Source organism: Prionailurus viverrinus, chromosome E3 (genome assembly GCF_022837055.1).
Source record: "Prionailurus viverrinus isolate Anna chromosome E3, UM_Priviv_1.0, whole genome shotgun sequence".
In the NCBI taxonomy this organism is placed as follows: Eukaryota; Metazoa; Chordata; class Mammalia; order Carnivora; family Felidae; genus Prionailurus; species Prionailurus viverrinus.
Window position 1 is genome coordinate 39,723,734 of NC_062576.1, and position 11,080 is coordinate 39,734,813.

At 62.0% G+C, this 11,080-nt stretch overlaps 1 protein-coding gene across 2 annotated transcripts; it reads left to right on the forward strand.

The window, feature by feature from the left end:
• Positions 1 to 1,761: 1,761 nt before the first annotated feature.
• On the forward strand, positions 1,762 to 9,204 carry LOC125154441 (serine protease 27-like). Of its 2 annotated transcripts, XM_047838766.1 has the most exons (6): positions 1,762 to 2,595; positions 5,833 to 5,859; positions 6,572 to 6,734; positions 7,557 to 7,828; positions 8,023 to 8,192; positions 8,684 to 9,202. In XM_047838766.1, the coding sequence occupies exons 1-6, from the start codon at positions 2,547 to 2,549 to the stop codon at positions 8,975 to 8,977; spliced, it is 975 nt and encodes a 324-aa protein (XP_047694722.1). In that variant the 5' UTR covers positions 1,762 to 2,546; the 3' UTR covers positions 8,978 to 9,202. The 2 variants fall into 2 exon arrangements, with proteins under 2 accessions (XP_047694722.1, XP_047694721.1); XM_047838765.1 differs by lacking the exons at positions 1,762 to 2,595; positions 5,833 to 5,859 and having other exon boundaries at positions 6,391 to 6,734; positions 8,684 to 9,204.
• Positions 9,205 to 11,080: the final 1,876 nt, after the last annotated feature.

Below are 11,080 nucleotides of genomic sequence, written 5' to 3' on the forward strand. Positions count from 1 at the left end.
CCATGTGACCAGCCTGGGGACTGGAGGGCGGAGTGGGCCCTCTAGAGCGAAGCAGAGCATCCTAGGGGTGAGAAGAGAGGGCGTCGGCCCTCAGCCTGGCTCCCGGAGCATCGCAGAAAGTTCCCATGAACTGGGTGCCACCAACCAGGACCAAAGGTCCCATGAACCAACATCCTCCGTGTCCCATGGATCTAAGCTGGCTTCCTGTCTCCTGTTTTGGAAAGAAATCCACACGACTACAGATATGCTCCCAGCCAGTCACTGCTGAACTTCCTGCCACCTTTTCTCTTGGATGTTGTTGCTATTGTCTCAAAACTTAAATTTTTTTTTCTTTTTTTTTTTTTTAGTTTCTTTATCGTGAGAGAGACAGAGAGCGCGAGTGGCGGAGGGGCAGGGAGAGAACGCCAAGCAGTGTGGTCAGTGTGCAGAGCCCGACTTGGGGCTGGGACTCACAAACCAGTGAGAGCGTGACCTGAGCCAAAATCAAGAGTCCGTCACTTAACTCACTGAGCCACACAGGCGCCCCAAAACTTAAAATGTTTTCATCATTATTATACTTTCTACAAATCTTTATGCCTGCCTTTTTATTATTTTTTATTACAGTTTTTTAACGTTTATTTATTTTTGAAAGACACAAACAGAGTGTGAGTGGGGGAGGGGCAGAGGGAGAGGGAGAGGGAGACACGCAATCCGAAGCAGGCTCCGAGCTGTCAGCACAGGGCCCGACGCGGGGCTCGAACCCCCGCCCCGTGAGATCGTGACCCGATCTCACGACTTTACTGCTTTTTCTGTTGAAACATTGAGGCTGTTCTTCTTGGAATAGCCTGCCGGCAGTGAAGTCATCGAATCGAAGGGAATAACTATTTTGAAAAGCCGAAACCGCAGACCGACACCCCGACTCACGAACGAGCTGCGCCCACCCGCGGCCCACTTCCGCACAGCCCTGACGAACAGCATTCCTCCACCACCTGCCAAGTCGGCACCGGAGAGCTGGCCTCTCCCGGTCCCGGCGTGGCTTTGATTTGCATTTACCTGATGAACGAGCCCGGACCTTTCTCAGTAAAGCCTATTAGTCAAATTGGTCTCCGTTTGGAAACACTTTCCACCGCTTACGATTCGGCATTTTTGCCTTTAAATTATGCCTCGTCGTCTCCTCCGCACCGAGCTGTGTGTGTTTCGTTTGCCTCGATGTCCCCCACAGCTGGAACGGTGTCGGGCACCGCGTGCGCTCAGAAAATACTTGCGCAATGAATGAACGAATTGGGGGTGACGCCCCCCCCTCCCCCCGCCCCCCAAGGGCCACGGGGGTACTGAAGCGGAGAACTCGCGGCGGGGCCCCGCGCCGCAGCCCGCGGCCACCAGGGGGCAGACCCGCGCCAACCGGCAGCGCCCGGCGGGCGGGGCCGGGGACCGGGGTGCGGGAGCCAGGGGCGCGGGGGCGCCGGGGTGCCGCACACCCAGCGCGCCCCCAGCCGGCGACCCCGGCCCCCGCTCGCTCCCAGCCCACGCACGTGCCCGCTGCGCAGGCGGGGAAACGGAGGCAGGGCTCCACCTGCCGCCCGGCGTCACCCTCCCGCCCCCCCCCCGCCTCCCCCCCTCCTCCGGCCGAGCCTGGTCGGGGGTGCTGACCCCGTGGCACGGCCGGGAGTGGCAGCCCCAGCCCCGACTCCGGCTCTGACGTCAGCCCCGTGCTCCAAATAACTTCCCCCGGAGCCGCTTCCGCCGCTGCCGCACGTCCCGGAGCCCGGCCCGCCGCGCCCAGGGCAGGGGCGCCCGCAGACGCTCTTCCCCGCCAGGCCTTCCCAGAAGCCGCTTCCGCCCCGCCCGCCCTGGCCCGAGGGTGCCAGGAAGACCCCCGCCCACCGCCCGCACGGCAGGAGGGTGCAGCCCCGGAGAGGGGACGGGGGTCGGGGCCACTCTGGGGCGCGTCTCGCCCCGGGAAAGCACCCGTGAGCCCTGGCTGGGGTCAGCTAGGGAGGGATACTTCTCCCACGTCCCGATTCCCCACCCGCTTTGTTCCACAAGCGCGGTGACCCGGACTTTTCCGCGTCCCCTTCCCTGTAAGCGTAAGCCACAGGCCTGGACTGTTTTGTTCACTGAGGCCCTGATACGAAGTAGGTGCTCAACAAATCAATGGCTGAACAGATGAATGAATGAATCAGGGAAGGTCTGGAAGGCAGACTGTCGTCCGCTTATGTGGGGCCCGTGGTCAGCTGGGGGTGTCTGGTCAGTTACGGTTGGAATCCCAGGCCACAAGCAACCAAATGGGGCAGACACACCCTGGCCCCAAGACCCTAAGGTATTCTAGGGTGAGGGGTCTGGTCCCTTGTGGTTCAGGGGCCGGTCTGGAGGAGATTGCGTTCTGGGGCCCCTCCTTCAGGAGAGGAGCTGGATGGGCCGGGCCGACAGGTCAGGCGGCATAGCCAAGCTGACACTCACCTCCAGCATAAAACCCCACTTCATGGAGCCCTGCACCTTGAGCTGGTGCTCACGGACCTCCCATCGCCACTGCCCCCTGCACCTGGTGCCCCAGCCAGGCTGAGAGGATGAGGCGGCTGCCAGCCGTGGCCCTGCTCCTGCTGCCGCTGTGGTTTGGTGAGTACTGGATGTTGCAGGAAGTCGTCCCCCCTCCTGCCTGGAGGGGCCCCCTCTGATCTGCCTGGAGCTCCAGCCAAGTCGCCTGCTCCAGGGTCAGACCTGGGGCTGCGGCAGAAGCCTCCCCTTCCTGCCCCAGCCGGGGTCCTGGGTCCAGATGTCCCACCGCGGGGAGGGGAGTGGGGAAGGCAGGAGAGGGGTGTGGGCACAGGTCCCAGAGGACCCTGAGGCCGAAACGTGGGAGGGGCTCTCCTCCCCCTGCCCCCACCTTGTCTCTGGTGCTTGTGGGCCAAGCTCTCGGTTTGCTGCTGCTTCTATTCTCAGCCTCTTTCCATCCCCCAGAGAAAGACGTGGGGCTGCTTGTGTGCAGCCTCTGAACTCCAGGCCACTGGGCTCCAAAGCCTCAGGCCACCATCTACTGGGCCGGGGCGGGGAAGGGTGGCCGAGCTGCCGCCTGAGCCTGGGAGCCCCAGGAGGCTGGTGGGGGCTCACTGGGGAGTGGGGGGCTAGGGGTGCAGGCTCTTGCTCTCACCAGACAGGGAGAGTATGGGGAAGAATAAACATCCCTTTCCTCCCTCCCAATCCTCGGTCAGGGTCAGCAGGTGCCAGCCAGGGGCCCCCGCCCGCCAGGCCCCTTCCCACAGGGCGGGCTGCTCCCTGCCAGGGAAACCTTCCCGCATTCCTGGGCTAGCCCGGCCGGCCCGTGCCACCTCACTTCCCTGTCCTGAATTCACCTCCCAGGGCCGGGCCAGGTCATCCCAGGTGCAACTCAGCTGGGTCTCCAGGCTTCCTACCAGGGGTCAGAGGACACCGGGGTGGCGCTTCAGTGGGGAGGTCCCAGTCTCTCCAGGCTCCAGGGGGCTTCCCCACCCCTCATTGCGTGGCTGCCGCCTCCTGACTTCCTGGTACAAGGGTAACAATGTTCTTGGAGGGAGCCCGTCTTCAGTAAGGGTGTAATGCCGTGATTGCTCCTAATGGGTTGAGTAATCACGGTCATTGCCAAAGTGGAAACAGCAGCCTGCATCTGGCTCACAAACAGTTGTGACCAGGAGTTGTGGACTCTTTCAACGCCGTCCTCACCTCCGCCTCCTAGAACCTTCGGTCTCTCGCATCCTTACCAGCTGAGCCCCAACCAGCTACAGGGGCCTGGGGACCCTGGGCCCACATGAGGGGCCTGACATCTGGTGGCGCATCCAGCCCCAGACAGGGCGCCCACCCCGCAGAGCCCGGGGCCTTCACAGTACCCCTTCCGGGGCAGCCCTGCCCCCACAGCTGTTCTGTCTCTCTATACATTCCCTGAGCTCAGGCCCCCTGGATGGGGGCTCTGCCTGGACTGAGCTCCTGAGCCTATAGGTTAAGATGAGACTATGACACTACCTCTGGGGCAAGGTGGGCAGAGCTCTGTGTGACCCGGCAGGAGGATGGAGAGCTCAGGAGAGGGAGCCAGGCTTCCTAGACAGACAATGCAAGTAAGGAGGGCTGCCCGGAGGAAGCAGCATTTCACTTAAGCCTTGATCTGGATTAGGACCTGTAGGATTCGGACTTGTAACTACCGGGAGGATAGGGCCTCCAGGCAGAGGGGTGTGGGTAGCAATCACTCAGAGGTCAGAAGCTTCAGCCTGTATGAGAAGCAGTTGCATTAAGCTGGGTTGAGGAAGCCTGCAACAGCACAAGAGGGGGTCTGCCGGGGCACAGGAGCGCGTACTTGATCCTGGGTGTGGACCATGGATCAATCTGCATGTATGGGAAGGTGGCTGACTGTAGGGGAGAACCAGAAGACCCTGGAAAACTCCTCCAGGGGAGGAATGAGCCTGAAGGAACGTTGGCGCCCATGGGGACAGGGGTGAATCGGAGCATCCTGCTGTCGGGCCTTAGGAAGAGCAGTGGGTCAGGTGTTTACAGTCTAATTAAATTCTATTAATAATATAGGTGAGGGGCTGCAGGGAACAGCCTTCCCAGGGAATATTTGTACTTTAAAAGGGCACCTGTTAACACGCATCGGTGAATGGAGGGTCCAGGGTCGACTTCCTGTTCCCATCACTGGGCAGGCACCACTCTTGCCTCCGCACGCCTGCCTGTGCCTGGTCAGGCCACCACCTGACCACCACTCTTGCCGTCCACCTCCTCCTGCCCCAGGCCCAGTCCCCTCCTGTCCCCTGCGCCCCCCCCCACCATACTTCATCCGCTAAGCCTCATTCCCCACAGTAGGGAGTGCCCCACTCAGACTGGAGTGGGGGTCCTTGTAAAAATCTCCAAGGTCACAACCATTTCCTGCCCCTGTAGCCCCTCCCCTCCATGGGATTGGCTACCTCTTCTGGTCAAAGGGTCAGTCTTAGCAACAACAGCTGCCACACCCTCTAGTCTCCCCAGAAAAAACGATCCCGCAGGGAAAACGCTGAGGGCTGAAGTAGGAAGAAGCTGTCCTGAACCCCCCACCCCAGTTCTTGCCCCCAGTAAGGCAGATACGCTGGGGGCGCTGGGAGGCTGGCAGGTATTTCTGGCATGTTGCTGACATGGGGCTGGGGTCTCAAGTCTGGGGTGAGGTTCCTGTAAAGGCCAAGTAGCGGGCCCTGTGCCTGTGTCCAGAGACATGGGAGGTGATGGATCCTGGGGAGATGGGTCCCCGGAAAGTTTCTACTCTGACCCCTCTGCCTGATCCTTCACTGGGGCGGGGGAGCATGGCCCAGTGGCGTGTCTTAGGCTCCAACTGCACAACAGGAGGTGTTGGGTTCTTGGGGGTCTAGAATCTTGGGGGAACTGACCTGTGATGCTACTGGCTGGCTTCCCTCTAGTCCCCTGGAACCACAGACACCTGTGTGGCCGGGTGCCGGCTGGCTCACGTTGTAGCACTCTGCGGGTGTGAAGGTCACACAGCTCCAGCCTGCTCTGGGGGAAACTTCCAGACAGGGACAGGTGTAGGGTGTGGAGAGACAGACCCCAAGGAGCGGAAAAGAAGCCATGCTAGCCCCAGGCAGCAGAGCCAAGCCATGATGGGGGTCCCCTCACTGGCGTCTCTCCCAGCCGGCTCCTGTGTGGCAAGGAGTTTGTCTGCCCTTGCAGATATGCTTTGGGCTTGTAAACATGGCAGGGCCCCTGACCTTTCTTGCCAGCTCCCCTGTGGACTGTCCTTCTGTGTCCTCAGGAGGCTGGGTGTGGAGCAGAGGAGGTGGGCAGGGGAGAAGCAGACCTTGGCTTTGACAAAGATGGCTGATCACCCCCTTTTTTTCTCACCTCCAGGGACTCAGGGGGCAGAGGCGTCAAGCGGTAAGCATCCTAGGTCCCTGGATGGGGGGACAGGAGTGGGAGCTTTCCTGAGAGCTGCCAAGACTGGCCAGAGACTCATCCCACCCCTGGACCACCCCCCCCCCCCCCCCCAGAACGAGACCCAGAACCAGAGGGTGGGGCCTGGGGAATCCCAAAGTAAGGGAAAGCTGTAGCTCAGCAGAATTAGAGCCAAGACAGGAGTGGAGCAGGAGGGTCTGACCTGCAGATGGCACAGGGGCCCGCGGAGGCATGCATGGCACACAGAGAAGGAGGTCAGGGGAAAGTGAGAGCAGAGAACCCAAGGACACAGTCCGAAGACCATTCTGCTATAGCAATAGCAGAGCCCCCAGGGTCACCTCCCTGTGTGGGGCCCTTCCAACACCTGCTGTCCTCCCGGGAGCCCCTGTTTACCAGGCCCTGGGGTAAGACCCTTCCACGTGTTATCTGAACCCTCTCCACATCTCATGACCAGAGAGGGAGGTCTGATGTCACTGTTTCAGAGGTGAGGGGCAGGGGAACTTTCCCACAGCTGGGAGGGGTCTGCCTGTGTCAGAGGCTGACCGGGCACCCACGCCCCGAGGTCTCAGAGTGGGTCAAGGGCAAAGAGAGCTCTGGATTGGGCAGAAGATGAAAGACAGAGTGTGGGGTGGGGGTTGGGAACCAGAGGCGATGAAAGGGTCCCCAGCGAGCACTGCCCGGCCTTGTCCCCTAGTCTGCGGGCGTCCGAGGATGCTGAACCGGATGGTGGGTGGCCAGGACGCCCTGGAGGGCGAGTGGCCCTGGCAGGTCAGCATCCAGCGCAACGGAAGCCACTTCTGCGGGGGCAGCCTCATCACAGAGCGCTGGGTCCTCACCGCGGCGCACTGCTTTTCCAAGTGAGTCACCAGCCCCCACGCTCCCCGGCGCCTCGGGGCTCCAGCACCTCGGACAGCGCCGATGGTCCGCCCTCCCAGCGCGCGCCCGCGGTCCTGCCGGGAGGGGTCCACCCCCCACCCCTGGTGTCGCTAGCGAGGCGCTTTTCTAGGCCTGGGGCCCCGTCCCTGCAATGCTGGCAGGCTCATCCCACATCCTGGCCCTCCTCCCTGGCCCCCTCCCACACCTCCAATCCAGGACACTCCCCTTCCGACTGGGATTCCGGTTACAGAGGAGTCCGCGGGCTGGAACAGAATGTCCCTTCCTCCTCCTCAGCCTAAGGTCACCCATACCACCCTACTATGAGCCACCTGGTCCCAGACCTTCAGGGTTTCCTGAGCATCTTGGCTCTTGCCTCACCGCAGGGCTGAAATTCTTTTACAGCCTTGCATCTTACGTTCAGAAACGTGGGCTCAGAGCGAGTAGGTCGCTGGCCCAAGGCTCACAGGCATGGCCAGGCCCAGCCCCCAGATGTACCCTGTGGGTGACATCTCTTTCAACCCTTTCAGGTAGGGACTGTTACTGGCCCCATTTTACAGATGAGGAAACTGAGTCACAGAGAACTTGCTAGGTTCCTTGCCCAAGGTCATCTGGCTGGCCAAGGGCGGAGCTGGGAATTAAAGTCAGGAATTAGCTGCTTCAGCTTCTACACCCTTAACCCCTCACCTCCCTGCTAGAGGAGAAACAACTCCAGCCCCTCCCTATTTTGATTCTCTATTAAACCTCCCCTCTCTTCTAAACCCTAGAGGGGCGGTCTCACACCAGCTCTCTTTCTTTCCCATCAGCACCTCCGAGACATCCCTGTACCGGGTCCTGCTTGGGGTGCGGCAACTGGTGAAGCCAGGGCCCCACGCCGTATACGCCCGGGTGAAGCGGGTTGAGAGTAACCCCCTGTACCAGGGCATGGCCTCCAGTGCTGACGTGGCCCTGGTGGAGCTGGAAGCACCTGTGACCTTCTCCAATTATATCCTCCCCGTGTGCATGCCTGACCCCTCGGTCGTCTTTGAGGCGGGCATGAACTGCTGGGTCACCGGTTGGGGCAGCCCCAGTGAGGAAGGTAAGGGCGCAGAGCCGGGAGAGAATGGGGGACATTCTGTTGATACTGGTACACGTGGATCTCTCCTCAGACGGGCGGAGGGGGTAAGGGAAAGCCACGGGGAGCGGGGAGCCGGGGGACAGAAAGAGCCGAGGGCCATGGGGTCCCGGGTAAGACTGTGCCCTGAACTGCAGGCTGATTCCCCCCCTCCCCAGACCGCCTGCCCAACCCGAGGGTCCTGCAGAAGCTCGCTGTGCCCATCATCGACACACCCACGTGCAACTTGCTCTATAGCAAAGATGCCGAGTCGGGCTTCCAGCCCAAAACCATCAAGGACGACATGTTGTGTGCTGGCTTTGCCGAGGGCAAGAAGGACGCCTGCAAGGTAGGGGCTGCGGTGGGCCCTGCCGGGGCTGAGCCCTGCTCCCTAGGCCCATGTCCAGCTGGGAGCCGGCCTGGCTGGGAGGAGGAGCCCCCCCGTAGGTGGGGCCACGGCCCAGACCAGAGCTTGGCATCCCTGCAGTGGGGTCCTGCGGGGGAGGGGGGGTCCTCCCCTCCTGCATCCCAGCAGTGGGGTCCTACTCCCGGACCCCACCCAGCACAGTCGGCATACTGGTCTGCAGTGGGGCCCAGGAACCTGCACTTTCAACAAGCCCCTCCAAGGTTAAATCAGGGCAGTCTGGGGGTGCTAGAGAAATGGGCACCTCAGGCTATAAAGGGAAGGACCGGCCGGCGGGTAGCAGCGGTGGGGGTGCTGGGCAGGGACACTCCTACAGGAGCTGAGGAGAGGGACGAAGGGAGGAGTGTGTGTGCACCTGCAGAGGCAGGCTCTGGGGGCCACTGTAGGCTCTGACAAGGCCCCTGCTTCCCCCACAGGGCGACTCGGGCGGCCCGCTCGTGTGCCTGGTGGCCCAGTCATGGCTGCAGGCTGGGGTGATCAGTTGGGGCGAGGGCTGCGCCCGCCGGAACCGCCCAGGTGTCTACATCCGGGTCACCTCCCACTACGACTGGATCCATCGGATCATTCCGGAATTACAGTTCCAACAGGCTAGGTCGGGTGGCCAGAAGCGGGGGCCCCGGGACCAGCAGCCCCTCGCTCTGAACTCTGCGCCCTGCCTGGCGGCCCATGTGGCCCTCTTGGCCCTTGTGGCCCTGCTCACCCTCCTCTGAGCCCTGGGGCCCACGGTGTACATTTGTAAATAGCGCTCCCGTTCTTTCCTGTCAAATACCCGGTTATTTTTTATTTATGTTCATCCTCCAATAAAAACAAAACCCAACCTCAGTGCCGGCTGCCCTTTGGTCCCTCAGGGGAGGGAGATGGGTTGAGGCACACTGGACACCTGTCCCTGGACCCCCTCGCAGGCAGCTCCCCCGCTCCCACCACTGCCTCAGCGTCTTTACCAACATGGTCCTCGCCATGAGAATCATTGAGGGGCGCCCTGGGGGCAGCAACAGATACCAGCAGGAAAAATGGAGCCCAGTGGAGGGTCCTAAAGGAGGTAGGCTAGGTGGGCCTTGGGAGATCACGGCCCCCCCCACTGCCTGTCTGAATCACCCCAAGTCCACACACTGCAAGGGCAGTCAGAGCTGTGCCAGGTATCACACAGGAGGCCTGGCCATTCCAGGGCAGGGACATCAGCAGGACAGGCCCTCCTGCCCAAGCCCCGGCCCGTCCCCACTTCCTTCCTCCTACAGGACCCAGGGTTCAGGCCACACTAGCTGGGGTCGTCAGTGCTTTTGTGCACGACCCCCGGGAGCTCAGAAGTGAGCCAGAACCCCTCACCAGCCCCCAGGACTCTGCAGCCCACCCCTCCTTCCTGGCTGCCCTCTTGTGGCCTATCACCACCAGGAATCCAGCACAAAAGGTCTCCAGAGCTTGGGTCCCCAGCTGGCTCCGGCCCTGCTCAGGCCCGCCCCAGGCTGCCCTGGGGAGATAGCCTCAAGTTAGCAGCCCGGCCCAGGTGCGTCCACAGCAGGGCCCCCTGGTAGCCAGATGGTCAGCTCCCTCACGTGGGCCGATTCCTGAAAGGTACCTGCACTTGCCTGTGAGCTCGGCGGCCATCGGCTGAACGGGACACCTAGGAAGGCAGGGCCAGGTGTCCTGCTGCCCTGCGCACACACGTGCACACTCATGCAGATGCGCACACAACCCCCTGCAGACATACCAGTGTGCACACCCAAGCACGTGCATGCACACACGCTTGCTGGCGCACACACGGGGACGGCTTGCCTGGGCCTGGTGCCGGGAAGAAAGCAGACCTGGATATTTATGGAATGAATCAATAACCACTTAGCAAGCACCTGCTGGGGACCGGCCCTGGGGACAGAGTGGGAACAAACACCAATCCCCCTCCGTGCTCCACTTTGTCTGGGCGCGTCCCTGCCGAGCAGCAGGAAGGATGAGGAGAGGCCCCGGCTGGGCTCACACAGCCCCCACCTCCCTGCTAACTGCTCAGTGGCCCTCTAGGGACCAGGGCATTTGCGAGCTCCTTCTCCAGAGCAGATGGGCTACACATCCCTCGGGGAGGAGCAGCAGGTGCACTGAGGTCCCAGTAGGGTTGGGGCGACAGGAACCAGGCTGTAGGTGTCCTGAGGGCGGCCCTAGGGACAAGGTCTGGGTCGTCCTGGCTGGGGGCAGGGGCTGGCCTGCGCCCTGCAGCCTGGGAGACAGGCCTGCGTGAACCCACCACCCCACTCTGGGGGTGGAAGCCTCACGCCCCGTGCGGAGTGGAGGTGGGGTTGCTGCTTCAAAGTTAACTGGCCCCTGGAGGCCCCTGTGCTGTCTCTGTGCTGAGAGGCCGGGATGGAAGGGAGTGTGGAGACAGGCAAAGACCAGCTCCCTTCCAAGTAGGACGGGCCACCTCACCTCTGCCTCCTCTAGCAAGCTGTTCCAGCTTTCTGGGGCCCGGGGACCCCTTCACTCTCCTGCCTCTGCGACAGGGCGGGGTCTGGTCAGGATCCTCTGGGGCTAACAGGGAGGAGGGCCACAGACGCCAGGATGGCCTAGCCACCCCCGTGACACCCCACCCAGTTGGGCTGGGAGGGCGAGCCTGGGGGTTCCTGGGTGGGACAGTGGCTAGCATGTGACCCTAGGGCACAGTCCCCACCCTCTGGACTCCCCACACTCCGGGCCACCCAGCCCCGGGGGCAGACATTCGAAAAGAGTGGAAGAGAAAACACTGGCGGAGATGAGGATTTAAAGGGAGAGCCGAGTTATTTGTGCAGGTCACATCCAGAGAACCTGCCTGTTGTCACGGACCGTCTCCCATCCCG

Coding starts and splice junctions, on each gene's coding strand:
- LOC125154441 (XM_047838765.1), top strand. CDS start 6,487: ATGAAAGACAGAGTGTGGGGTGGGGGTTGGGAACCAGAGGCGATGAAA. Junction 6,735..7,556: donor GCGGCGCACTGCTTTTCCAA/GTGAGTCACCAG, acceptor CTTTCCCATCAG/CACCTCCGAGACATCCCTGT. Junction 7,829..8,022: donor GGGCAGCCCCAGTGAGGAAG/GTAAGGGCGCAG, acceptor CCCCCTCCCCAG/ACCGCCTGCCCAACCCGAGG.